At 48.0% G+C, this 14,121-nt stretch overlaps 1 protein-coding gene across 3 annotated transcripts in view; it reads left to right on the top strand.

Moving 5' to 3' along the window:
- GFOD1 (glucose-fructose oxidoreductase domain containing 1) overlaps positions 1-11,782 on the top strand; it is a 113,613-nt gene extending 101,831 nt beyond the window's left edge. For all 3 annotated transcript variants that reach the window (XM_036868060.1, XM_036868061.1, XM_036868062.1), the window contains one exon: positions 4,666-11,782. In XM_036868060.1, coding sequence (XP_036723955.1) covers positions 4,666-5,585 — 920 coding nt within the window. In that variant the 3' untranslated portion in view covers positions 5,586-11,782. The remainder of the gene's footprint in view (positions 1-4,665) is intronic.
- Positions 11,783-14,121: the final 2,339 nt, after the last annotated feature.

Below are 14,121 nucleotides of genomic sequence, written 5' to 3'. Positions count from 1 at the left end.
GGAGTGTGTGTGTGTGTGTGTGTGTGTGTGTGTGTGTGTGTGTGTGTGTCTGAGAGACGTGTGGATGCAGGGCAGCGGAGATGGCACTGCTGCACTTTCGGCAAAGTTGTACACCCAGGAGTGACAGGGCGTAGGCTGTCCTCTTAGGGTTTGCAGCGCAGAGACCAGGGTGGTAATTTTCCTGTTAGGCATCAGCCATGGCAGCTCTGAGGGCGGGCTCTGCCTCTCGCTGAGCTCTTCAGTTCCTGTCTCCTTGGGAGAATCGACTTACCTTCATAGCAAAGGAATGTCAGGGCCACGGGCTTGCGGAGGATGCCGCTACTTACTTTTCCAGCACAAAATGGAGAGGGCTTCTCTCTGAAGAGCCCATTCCAGCACTTTCTGTGGAGGTGGCAAGAAAGACATGGTGCTAAGACATATGAAAATCATGAAGACACCAAAGCCCTATGATATTTCTGGAGAACCAGACCCAAAGCCCAGGCTGACAGGGGCGATCTGGAAGGCAGGGATCTGTCTGCTTTCTTCGGGAAAAGTCCCCGCATATATTCAGTGGCATCTGACACACCCGGAGTGTGGGCTGTGTCACCCCTCTGCGCAGACAACACAAGCTCCCTTTATATGGCATGTGATTTTAGGGGTGAGGGGAATGCTCTGTGCCACGCTGATGCACCAACACACACACACACACACACACACACAGTATCTGATGACTGAAAGTCCACAGTTAGAATGGTATTCTTTAGCCTAAGCCCTTGATTCTTGTTAAACTGCTAAGAACATTGGAGTTTCAGGTTCTGGGCATTTTGGAAGAGCAGATTTTGGTGGGGAAAAGCAGGCCAAGAGAACCTAAGGATCTTGGTGGTTGGGGGATGGTCCCAGAGGGGGCTTTGCAGAAGCCCTACCAAGAGGTAGGGTTGAGGGAAGATTGTGTAAAACAGAGAAAACAAACTCTGCTCTATAAATCTGTGAGCAGTCTGCTAGCTCTGCATTTTGGGGTCCTTTGAAGCTGGAAGCATTATCTTATTTTTAACAATACGTTATATGGGCTTCTAGGAGTTATCTTACAACTTACAATGGAGTTGCCTGTTCTGCAGAACCCCAGGGGGCCATGCACAAGCTGGGGATGTGTGGGTAAAGTTTTATGTATACGTGTGAATTGATCTTCTGAAGAGAGTCCGTAGCCTTCACCAGAATCATGAAGAAGTCCTGTGGAATTGGAACAGGAAAACCTGAGCCTTGGAAGCATCACAAGTTCAGGGTCAGAGGGGCTTTCATCAGCTCCCTGGGCACAGGAACTGGGGCAGGTCCGTGAGCTCTGGAACCTGCCTGCTCGCCCGTGGCTTTGGAGGGCCCTTCTGCCATCATGTTAAGTCTTCGTGTCTCCTTTGGACCTAAAAAAGAAAAACAAATGTTTTTCTGACTGTAAAAGTTAAAACTCATAAAATACGGAAAAAGGTAGTGAAGAAAATAAAAATCAGTCTTAATCCTACTAATCAATTAATCACTGCAAACAGTTTGAGGTATTCCCTTCCAGGTTTTTTCTTTTGTTCTTTTAAGAGAGAGTTGAGGTCTTAGGATGTATATGAATAGAGCCCTTTTCACTTAACATGACCTCATAATCATCTCGCTTGCCATTAAAAAGTCTTTATAAACATCGTTTTCAATGGCTGCACAATACTCCATTATATGGATGTATTACAGCATACTTACCCATTCTTCTATTGGGCATTTGCATTGTTCTTAGCTTTTTGCTTTAATAAATCACGCAGTGACGGCATCTTTGGGCGAGAAGCTGTGCTTACATTTTAGAGGATTTCTTTATGATAGATTCCTAGAAGTCTCTTTTGACTTTTGAAGATGTTGTGTGTTAAGACGTTGCCAAGACCCATCTGTAAAGTGTGGACGGTGCAGAGGACTGTGGGCAGAGAGGAGACTTAAGAAAGCAGAAGGCCCAGCCTTAATCCTTGAGGAAGCTGCTGTCTAGTGTGGGACCACAACATACTTAAATAGCCCAAAGGAAGAGATGCCTGTATCTCAGAATCTTGGGGGAGGCAGGCCTGCATTTTTTCTGGAAAGGGAGTCTATAGCTTTCACCAGTATCTTTTCATCTACAGAGCTTCAAAGAATTACCCATGCGATGATTGCTTTGGTTATGTGGAGGGGAGTGAATTATTTTTCTCAATTTATTTTTTCTTTTACTGTTTTATCTGATAGTTCTTAGAATAGAAAAAACAAGATAAACTTGTTTTTTCATGTGTCGTTAATATGACAATAGCGTGTACTCAGAAGATGGCCATCAGGGGTCTTGGTTTTGTGGACCCTGAGATAGGGTATAGGAGAGGCCACAGCCTATACCCAACAGGTGTGAGGCAGATTTTGGCAACATTTGTCACCTGTACCTGCAGTGACCTACCCATCTGTTTACATAGAAATCTGCTCCTGCCAGCATGATCCCGTGTTACGTGAGCCTAATGCCGATAGGACCATATTATCAGAACACGATGTCACACAGGTGCGCGGCACTTTTGGTAACACAAACCAATGTTTCCTCACCCCTCTTCCAGAGCCTCAGTCCTCACCTGGTTACTCAGAGGTAAAGAAGCTTCTTACTGTTCATTCAGGGTCGTCAGGAAAGCCAGCCCAACTCTGCCAGTGTGGAGGAGGCCAGGAGATGGGGTCATTGCGTGGCTCCAGGCCTTTCACTCGGGACTGGAATTCGATGTGCACCTGGAAACTGAGAGCCATCGATTGTATTTATTTTCTCCAGTCTGTTCTGGCCACTTCTACTGCTCGGCGAGCTCTTCCAGTGGGAAAATGAGAGCACCACGTGCCTGTGGCCTTGCCCAGGCATCTCCACTGGACAGACGCCCACAGTTGTAGGACTTCCACGGGACCCTCTTAGCTGGGCTTGCTGGGAGTGTTCATGGATTTTGTCAAGTCTGGTGCCTGTGGTCAGGACAACTGGGATGGGTGCGTGTCTCGTCACCCTATCCCCCTTGTGGCATGTCCCTCGTCTGTTGGAGTGTTCAGCTCTCCATAGGAGGGTCTACATGCAAAACATGACTGGGCAGCAGAGAACTCATAGGCAGGCATGTGCCTTGACTCCGAAGCTCCCCAATCTGGCATCCTGCAATCTGGCTTGCTAACAAATCGGTATACTTTTTAACATTTTTTTAAAAATTTTTTTAAATTTATGGCTGTGTTGGGTCTTCGTTTCTGCACGAGGGCTTTCTCTAGTTGCGGTGAGTGGGGGCCACTCTTCATTGCGGTGCACGGGCCTCTCACTATCGCAGCCTCTCTTGTTGCGGAGCACAGGCTCCAGACGCGCAGGCTCAGTAGTTGTGGCTCATGGGCTTAGTTGCTCCGCGGCATGTGGGATCTTCCCAGACCAGGGCTTGAACCCGTGTCCCCTGCATTGGCAGGCAGACTCTCAACCACTGCGCCACCAGGGAAGCCCGGTATACTTTTTAAAAAATTATTACTTTATTTTTTTGAGTTCCAACTGGCTGTTTCTCCAGGTTCAGCTGAGTCATTTTTCTTCCCTGACTCTTGGCTTTATCTTGGAATAAATCCTTTTCTTATTCCCTGTCACTCTCCTATCATTGGATCTTTGGTTTTCTCCTGACCCAGAACCACTTGGTTTCCTAAAGGGCTTCCACCTACCTATAACTTAGGCACTCGGTAGAGTCACCGCATAAGCTTAATTCTTATTTGGCCTCAGCTCCATTGCCAAAGGCACCGACGTCCCCACCCTCCCAGGCCGTGAGACAGATGAGGGTCGAGTCACTGCCCATCCCTCAGATATAAGGACTATCCGCTCTTCCCGTAAGGAACAGGAAAACATTAAACGAACACATCTGTGAGCACAGCCAGCTCTAATCCATAATGCAAAATAAACAAGCAGGAAAACACTCAAAACATAATCCTTGGTGTTTTCTTGCTTGATTATTGCAAGCAGTAAACAAGCTTGCAGTAAACAAGCTTGCTGGTTGTGGGAGAGAGAGCTAAAAGCTTAGACTTTTGAAGCATATGGTTAAGAAATTCTTCCTCTTCCTTAATCAGCCTCGTGTTGCCGTGATTTCAGCTTATATGTTCAGGTTCTGTCCAGATAAAGACACTGTTCTCTTCTCTACATATGATATTTTTAATAAAAATTATATTTTACAAATAAAACATATAAAACATTTCACATGTAAGATAACTTTTAATAAAATATATGTAGAACGTGATATTGTACTCCTTAATAGAACTTACATTTTGTATTTAAATATTTTAACTTTCCAAGTAAAATATATTTGTATATAAAATGTTATAGATTCATATAAATAAAACATTAAATGAAGCATTTGATATTATATTGGCAAACATTTTAAAAATTTCTGAAATATAGACTTAAAATGTATGGAAATAAATCTTAATATTTAAATCAATGTGATGGTTTAAGACTAAAGTAATTCGACTTAAATATTTAAAGTAACACTGAAATGTATAGAATATGTTATTTTTGTATAAGTAAAAGGTGTTGTAAGATGTTTTAAAAGTGTAGTAAGGGTAGCTGGTCGGGTCTGGTTCCCGGTCCATAACTTACGATTTGGGGGCCACAGCGCCCCCTGTCGCCCGCTCGGCGCCAGCGCCCTGACGTGCTGTTTGTCCTCCCGCCCGCAGGCATCGGCAAGAACGTCATCTGCGACCGCACGGCCACGCCGCTGGACGCCTTCCGCATGATGTCGGCCGCCCACTACTACCCCAAGCTCATGAGCATCATGGGCAACGTGCTGCGCTTCCTGCCGGCCTTCGTGCGCATGAAGCAGCTCATCGAGGAGGGCTACGTGGGCGAGCTGCTGGTGTGCGAGGTGCAGGTGCACGGCGGCAGCCTGCTGGGCAAGAAGTACAACTGGAGCTGCGACGACCTGATGGGCGGCGGCGGCCTGCACTCGGTGGGCACCTACATCATCGACCTGCTCACCTTCCTCACCGGCCAGAAGGCTGTCAAGGTCCACGGGCTGCTCAAGACCTTCGTGAAGCAGACCGACCACATCAAGGGCATCCGCCAGATCACCAGCGACGACTTCTGCACCTTCCAGATGGTGCTGGAGGGCGGCGTGTGCTGCACCGTCACCCTCAACTTCAACGTGCCCGGCGAGTTCAAGCAGGACGTGACCGTGGTGGGCTCAGCCGGGCGCCTGCTGGCGGTCGGCACCGACCTGTACGGGCAGCGCAACAGCGCCCCGGCGCGGGAGCTGCTGGTGCAGGACGCCACGCCCGTCAGCAACTCCCTGCTGCCCGAGAAGGCCTTCAGCGACATCCCCTCGCCCTACCTGCGCGGCACCATCAAGATGATGCAGGCCGTGCGCCAGGCCTTCCAGGACCAGGACGACCGGCGCACGTGGGACGGGCGACCGCTCACCATGGCCGCCACCTTCGACGACTGCCTGTACGCCCTGTGCGTGGTGGACACCATCAAGCGGTCCAGCCAGACGGGCGAGTGGCAGAACATCGCGGTGATGACGGAGGAGCCCGAGCTGAGCCCCGCGTACCTGATCAGCGAGGCCATGCGCCGGAGCCGGATGTCCCTGTACTGTTAGCCCGGACTGGGGACCCAGCGCGACCTAGGGCTCCCGCCTGGGGCCCAGAGAGGGGGAAAGGCTGGGGGAGAGGTGGCCTCGAGGAGTGTAGGGGCGGGGACGTGGAAAGGCAGGGTGAGAAAATGGCATCTGGGAGGCTGAGCCCCTGTCCGGGTGAGGGGCCCCGAACGAGACTGTTGGCACGGTGACCCGTACGGTCCCTGAGGTCGTCCCGGCTGGCGTCGGCTGAGACGCAGGCGGTCAGCCGCCTCTGCTGCCCTTTACTGTGAGAAGCCGGGAGGGGTTGCCGGCCTCCGCCCCTCATCCATCGCCCCCCACACCTTGGCCTCCTTGGCAAGCCAGATTCTCCTGCGTGCTCTGAGCCCCGTTTCCAGTGGCGAGCTCGGTTGGCGGGAGACGGCACATCTTCACGTGCCCACGCAAGCCTGCAGGTGTGTGTGAGGGGTGGGGGGCCAGTGGCTAAAGAGAAAGTTCAGGTTCCGGGAAGCCACTTCAAGTGTCTGAAGGAAAAAGTACTTGGTAGCAAAGTGTACAGCTTTCTGGATGGATTGGTCTTCCTCCCAGGAAGCCCGAGGGAGGGAGTGTCTTCCTAACTGGCTCAGTGCCCTTTTCCTGGCCTGAGGTAGGGTAAGGGAGGGCCAGGAACAGCAAGCAGAGAATCGGGTTCCCTTGAGCCAAAAGGAGAGAGCAGGGGTACAGCCTGCGCTGAAGCAGATGAGGCAGAGAAGAAAATATCCCTTCGGATTTGTCAGCAATTAAAGGCCCATTTCCGGTGGAGTGGAATTGCCTGTAAGGAGGGATTCGGTACTGGAGCGTTGAGGTTGTCCTTTCACGGGGCCGAGGAGACAGCAGGAAGGAGGTGTGGGTCTGACCACAGGCTCCTGTGCTATCCTCCAGGACCCGGGGGCAGCCTTGCGCCCCAGGGTCACAGTGGCAATTCCCATCTCTCCTAGCAAGCTGGGGAAGGGCTCTTAGGAGATTCCCCAGCTTTGTGGATTTTAAAAGGGAAGCCTTCAGGTCCACTCAGATATAATCCTCTCCCCTTTAAAAGAAAAAAAAAAAAAAAAAGTCAAGGCTCTTTTCCTTAGCTTGGACGTTTGCTTTCACGCATCAAAAAATGAAAAATTTTGAATAGGTATTAAACAAAAGGACAGCAAGGCACATAATTTTCAGTGTTTCTAAATGGGGTTTGAGAGCCCTCTGAGGTGTATGGTTCCCGTAGGCTGCAGAAGGCTAATGTAGGAAAAAACATCTTCTTCCTCTTGGTCTCCTGTCTCTCTTGTCTTGTCATCCTCTACTTACAGGGAGGGCTTTTACTGGAGATGGCAAACTGCAGGCTTGGAGCAGGCAATGCCAGAAGGGAACAACCAGACACACACACACACACACACACACACACATACACACGCGGGTTTATAAATGCTCACTACCACCATTGTCACTAAAATCGCTCTTAAAAATTCAGACCTTGTCTTGAAAGAAAGCCCAAGTCAAATACATTTTGAAAATGGGGAATTATCCTTTTGTTATCTTTTCTTAATCCTTCACCCCACATAGGACATTTGTCGAGCTTGGCTGTGGAGACTATTACTTGTAAATGTACACAGCGTTTGTTCACAGTCACAGAAATCCAGCCGTTGTCTTTGGCACACAAGTGACATTTAGACATCTTTTCAGATGGCCCCGCAGTGGAACTGGAAAGGAATTTAAGGGGCTGAGAGTGAACCCCAGGCTCTGAGTGGGCAAAGTCCCAAAATGAACCGTGCGATCAGTTGCTCCCTCCTTCCTCCTCCCAGGGCCAATACACCATGAATCCCAGGCTGCCCGTGGGTACTGCATGGCCGTGTCCAAACACCACGGGAATGTGGTATTTTCTAGCACGGAGGGGTAGGGATCGCCTCCCTAGAAAGAATTACCCCGCTTCCTGGTCTCTTACTACAACGTGGGAAGGTTAGTGAGCTAAAACTCTCCATCGTACGATTGGTCCCTGCTCCGCTGACGGAATCAGCCTGCCTGCTTTCCTAGCTACCAGTTCAAAACTAGAGATTTGGTGGAATGGAAGTCTCCCAGTAAGAATTTGAGCAGAGAGCCATGCCATGGACTGTTTTGGTTCAGATTCTCCTAAATTCCCCTCTGGATAAACAGCTTTTGTGGAAACTGAGTGGAAAGAATCTTTTCTTTTTCTAGTTGGCCCCGAAAGGCTGTGATCAAGGATGTAGAGAAAGGAAACTAGTGACTCTATGAGTCTCATTTTTCTAAGTCATTTATGATCTAAGTAGGGCTGTTGCTGGGGTTTCAGTTTTGTTTCTGTACTTAAAATACTTGGGACTTCTTTCCCCCGAAAGATCACTGAGCTCCGTGATAAATATTTACTTCTTTCCCCCCAAAGATCACTGAGCTCCGTGATAAATATTTAGTGTCTAAAACAAAAATTCTCATTTGAGGCTGGGGTATATGGAAAGAATATACATTCTTAAAAAGAAGCATGAAAAATATTTTAGTAAGTGTTCTTAAATTCTTTCTACTGAAATGCATGTAGTAGGTAGATGCAGGAACAAGTGGAAGAAAAGACATAGTTCATTTTCTGAATGTAAAAACTACAGTAAATGGGTTCTTTAGTGCTCCTTGGGCCCCAGTCCTATCACTTGCAAAGACTTGATTAGGAGTCACAATATAAAGCTGAAATCTCAAGCTTTCAACAGCATTCTATGGAAGGACTTTGTCCCAGCCCAGCACCCCTAATAGTCCCCTCAGGGGACTGGGTACCATCAGCTGGGTTTGAGCTCAGATGAAGTCTCTGGAGTAACCCAGCCCTCTCTGCCTTGTTTAATGTGTTTCAAGGACCCAGAGCAATGGAAGCTCCATTTTAGGGTCATCACATTTAGTCCCCACTTGCCTGATTTATTCCCGTCATTGTGAGGGGGCTTCTGATGCTGAACATTAGGGCTCATGCCACTGGCGGCCTCTGCAGAATGTTCCAAATTCCAAATTCTGAGAGGGGGTATAAGTCAGGGTAACCACAAGTGTTTGGGAATGCTCTGGGCTTATTTGGAAGGGTTGGATTCTCTGAGTTTTCTCCCGGAGAGAGAGTTCATGACCACTGTCAGCTCCCCTATGACTTCTCCCCCCGATGGAGAGGAGTGGCGGGGGACCACAGGTCCTCCTTAGCCCACCAGGCAGCAGATACCTCGGGACTCTTAGGGCAGCTTGGCCGACTCCAGCTCAAGGTGAACTTCTCCCAGACCCTTTCTCCATCCTCAGAGAGCCACGCCAGTACTCTCTGCGCTCCCACATTTCTTGATCATCTACTGTGTGCAGGGTATTTTAAGTACGTTATCTCGCTTAATCCATAAAAACAACCCTGTAGTATTGGGTATTGTCAGTCCCATTTTACACATGAGAAAATTGAGGCTGAAAGAAAGAGTAACTTGCCCAGAGTCACAAAACTATTAAGTAGAAGTGGGGTCACCTGAATCCAAACCTTTCTTCTCCTCCAAACCACGTCGCCTCCCCCGAAGGAAGGTTTGAGCCTCTGCAATTCCTGCCGGGCAGGAAAGCGCTTCTTGTCGAACCCTGTCGGGGTCTGTGGAGCAACAGTGATTAGAGTTCAATGTGACCTGCGTGGGGCGCCCCTCTGCTGCTGTCGACACCTGCCTGTGGAGCAGGATGCCACGTTTGATGTTCTGCCAGAAGGTTCCTTGTAGAGCCGCAAACAGAAGGAGTCGATTTTTCTTCCTCTTCCAAAACGGAAATATCACTCAGCTTCTTTTCAAATCAACTTCCTAAGTTGATTCTGATTATAAGCGTTGCAGCAAGCCACAGAGTTGGGGATTTTCAGAACGTTGGCCGATTATTATGGGTGGCCTTGGGTTTTGCTCTCACTGAGTATATAACATAGGAAAATGTCTTTTCTCAGGGAGTGGGACTTTGACAGTTCATTTGTTTGTGACTCAGATTTTAGCTGTGCGTTGCATTTGTACCTTTAGACTTTCTTAACTCTTCATTTTGTCTCATAGCCGCAGCTGTTGAATACGACCTGTGGTCACAAAGTAGGTTTCTGATTGCATCACTTTTATTCTGGTGGGTTTGGGGCGGGGGAGGAATTCAGCGTTGATAAGGGTACCCTGGGGAGAAAGTAAAGCCAGTTGCATCTGGAGGGACTTCAGAGCCCAATATATTCAGTTCCTTTATTTTTACATCCCCAAAAGGTTAAGTGATGACCAAGGTCACACCACTTCTTAGTGGTAGAGCCAGGACTAAAATCCCAATTTTCTGACTCTAAGTCCCATCCTGCGTCTTCAGAGCTCTCAGATGGGGAGAGGGAGGCCCAGAGAGGTGAAATGACTCGTCTCAGGTCCCAGGGCTAGTTGGTGCAAGAGTTGCAGTTAGAACTCAGACCTGCAACGGACTGTATTCCCTGAGCTGTTGCAGCTGAATCAGTTTTTTAGAAACTCAGTTATGTCTTGAATGTACTCAGAAAACTAGCTGTTTAAAATTTCCCATTGTGACTGTAATGTGAACAATTACCTCTAATTTGTATTCTATTGGCAAGGATGGGGGACATACATTCAGATGTTCACCTTTGGGATTTCCCGAGGCCAGCTCTACTTCTGGGCTCTCCCCTGCCCTCTGAGTACAGATCTAGGTCTTGACTAGCTTAGGGCTCCTGCTCCACCGACCGCCTCCATGTTCCGTCATCCAAATCCTGAAGTTTATAGGGCAGAGGTCACGACACTGGGGAATTTTTTTTTTTTTTTTTTTTTTTTTAAATCAACTCTCAGAGCCCTGCCTTTCAATTCCCTTTCGGGGACAGGGAGACGCGTAATGAAATAAAAGCTGTGCTTGTCTGCAGCCCATGGGCCCACCCCAGCCTGTCGCATCCTGGGCAGAGAAGCGGGCGGATGGGGAGTACCCCAAGTTTGAGGGGACAGCCCTGAGTTGGGCTTCAGAACTTTTCCCAAGGGGAGTGTAGACCTTCTGTGCTTCTTTAAGAGGTGATGGGCTCAGTGGGCTCATCAGAGTGTGCAGGTGCATCCAGTAAGTACCGTGTACCTGAGTTCCACACCGGTTAGCAATGAAAGGCAGCGACCTACTGGCTGTTTCTTCCCCATGTCACGGCCCCTATTTGCTGGAGCTCTTGAGACGGGCACCAAGCGTCTGGCTCTGTCAGGCTCCTCAAGTGTTGCACTACTGAATACTCTTGAATCCGTTGCCGCTTTCTGTTTACACCAGCAGTGAGCAGAGAAATAACAAGGCCATGTCACATGCAGTGGCCTCGCGCTGGGCGTGGCAGTCATGCTTGCCTGGGTGGTGTGAGCAGGGCCCCCAGACTAACCCAGGTCCAGGTCTCTGCTGTGCCCTGCAGCCATCACAAGGGCTACGTTGTTGAATGAGCCCCATGGTTTCTCCCCAGAAACTCCATGACTGATTGGTGACTCTAGTCCCAGGCTAAGAAACGGAACCCAAGGAAGCGACCTGCCCGCTCCTTTGCTCCCCTCCTTCCCCATCAGGCATCCAACCATACTTAGTATTCTTGCCCTGTGCCTTGCCCAGGGGAGGGAGAAGGTTCTAGTAATTATGGTTTTCTGTTGGTTGCCTGGTGCTTCTACTGTTGTTTTATTTTGTTGCTGTTTTTAACCAAAAGTTGCATTTGTTTGGTTGTCAATGTCGAGTGTGTGTTTATTGTTCTACAAACATGAGTATATATATGTATGTATATGTATAAAAACAAACTTATAACATATAAAAAGTCAAGGCATGTATACTAGATATTTTAAAGAGTTATTTATCAAGGGAAAAAGATGTGTGTTATAAAGTAAACAGAGTCTATATTTTATATATAATGTAGATAGAAAAAAATAGCTTATAAATTATAGAAGGTTTGGGTTTTCTTTTTTTTATTATTAAAGCAAAAAAAAAAAAAAAAAGACAATGAACGCACCTGTTCTTAGTGTTTTAAAAGCCAAACTGCTGTGGGAGGTGGTCTTCCCTACCAGGCCCTCGGGCTGTACAGTCTGTGCTCCAGGCCCGGAGCTGATGCCTTGTGTTACCTCTGCAGTGCTCAGGGGGCCATGGTTACCATTACCCCGCCAGCTGGCATGTGCCGCTTCAAATGTGGCTTCCTGCTGTCCTCCCCAGTTTGTGTTGGTGGGATAAAGGAATGGAAGTAGCAAATAAAGACTGAAGAGAAGATATGATTGCAGCTGTTTTCCTGTTTATTATACCTGGGTGCTCTACCTGATGAGTTAGGTAGCTGGCCAGTTTGTGGGATCTGAATTAAGAATGGGGGTGGGAATGATGGTGGTGCATCTGGGGTGTGTGTGTGTGTGTGTGTGTGTGCCTAGTGCGGGGAATCTCTTCTTGTGTCAGCATCCATGAAACAGAGCAATGGAATCCACTGACCTGCTTTTTGATGGTAGATATATTGAAGGTTAGAACTGGAGGCACTTTAGAGCAGTCTGGTTCAAATCCTGGCTCAAATTTTGGAAATGTGAACATGGAGGGGAAATAACCTACCTAAGGCCACTTGGGGGTGTGCGTGTGTGTGTGTGTGTGTGTGTGTGTGTGTGTGTGTGTGTGTGAAAGCCCAGTCCAAAGATGATAACAGACTTTAGATTGCAGAGCACATTTTAGAATTCTCTATTATATCAGGATCTTAACCTAACACCTCCCACCAAGCCCTGTAAGACATATTCAAACAGGCTCAGTTGCCTCTTTAGAAGAGCGTCTTTGCTTACGTCGTTCTTAGCGGTGTTTAAGGGCCACCATCTTGGACTGAGCTCAGCCGAATTTGAGATTTGCATGGATGAAGGCTCTCGTGGATGGGCTGGTCTTTCCTTTCCACCCTCTGCTGTCTTAGACAACACACAGGTAACTCTTCCGGCCCATGCTTTCCCTTCACGTAAAAACAGTTAAGAATTGGGAAGAAAAATACAAAAGCTGAGATCCCCTTGTTCATTCCTTCATGAGCAGATCATGATGTGAGTGCATTCAGAACGCAGCCTGTCCGTTCAGACAAAGTTGCAGCAAATCCCTGCGCTCACATGGATTATGACAGCGCACACATGACATTCTCACACCTCACGATCGGTTCTGAAGGACGCCGTGAGCGAGAGTGCTTTGTCAGAGCGGAAAGCCCCACTTGGCCAAATGTAACGTATGGTTGCGATGAGGTCCATTTCTCTAGTTTCTTCCAGCCAAGTGGCCTGCGAGCCAACCCCTGATGGAAGACTCCACGCTCCTGAGCGTTTATGTACATTTTCAATCCAGTTGTTCCTTCACAGATTTGGAATCTCTTTGTGATGCTGGTTTCTCTCAATTTAGGCTCATTTCTTGTTACGTAAACCGGGGATTATGCCTTGTCCTACTAAATTACAGGATATGATCACATTGCTTTCGTAGTCTCTGAACTGCTGTTTAAAAAGAACAGTTGCAATTACATTGCAAGTCATTCAGGTTGTATCAATAGTTTACGGGTCAAACGAAGAAGAATCTATGTCTCCTCCTATGCCGATCTAACCCCTCGCCACTCTCCCACCCCACCACGCACACACACAGATACACAGGACCATTTTCCGGTTTCACCTCCTTCTTTTATCTTGTGCATTTTTAGCACCTATTTTGACAAGTCTGGGTGATACAACATGAAGGATAAAATAACTGCTACAATTGTTATCAGGATGAAATACACATCTACAAAGTATGCACAGTTTTGTATACAAATGAAAAAATAATAATTTCACCTCACTCTAAGTTGTATGCTCCCATTTTATCAACACACATTTACCTTAATCTTGCCTGAGCAGAAAAGATCCCTCTGCCTAGATATTCCTAGGCAGTCCCTACATGCACTTGTCGGTAGCAGTGCCCCCTGCTGGAAGGCTGGCCAGGAAGTATGGAGGACAGAAATGGAACAGACGCCACTTCATAGAGCTGAGCCATGTCACCACAAACTAGACAGCGTGACAGCTTACTTGAGCCAAAACCTCTACAAAGAAGCTGATGCAAAACATTCAAAATTCTTCACCTTGTTCGTTCAAGTTCAGGCTTCCTTTTGAATCCTATCTCTGAGTCTCCATCTTCTGGGTAAATTCCTGAGAGATGACTTGAGCTAGGACAGCCTTTGCAGCATTGCTGTGGTCCAACCACAGCTCTACAAGATGAAGTCATATCTAAGTTGGTTGTTGGACTTCCTCCAAAAATATCCTAATGAAGGGAACAGCTTTCTCTCCTAATGTTACACAGATGGTGATCACCTTGGGTCAAACCAAAGCCACAAGTGAAAATGAAAGACTAACTTTAGGAGCAACTTCTTGGGCAATTGCAGATTCATTCCTTTCTTGGCGGATGATTTGTATATTGGTGGGGCGCAATCCCAGAATTACCATCTGGGGTGTACATGTACCGAAGTCCCATTGTCTCTGCCCCATTCATCATTGGCCACCGGCACCTTGGAAGCAGGACACCCTGGGGAGGAGGAACCCTAACAGGGCTGCGAGTGGCTGCAACAGATGTGGAGTTCACGTCCACAAAGCAC

The sequence above is a fragment of the Balaenoptera musculus genome, chromosome 11, assembly GCF_009873245.2.
Source record: "Balaenoptera musculus isolate JJ_BM4_2016_0621 chromosome 11, mBalMus1.pri.v3, whole genome shotgun sequence".
In the NCBI taxonomy this organism is placed as follows: Eukaryota; Metazoa; Chordata; class Mammalia; order Artiodactyla; family Balaenopteridae; genus Balaenoptera; species Balaenoptera musculus.
This window is presented reverse-complemented; position numbering and strand designations above follow the sequence as displayed.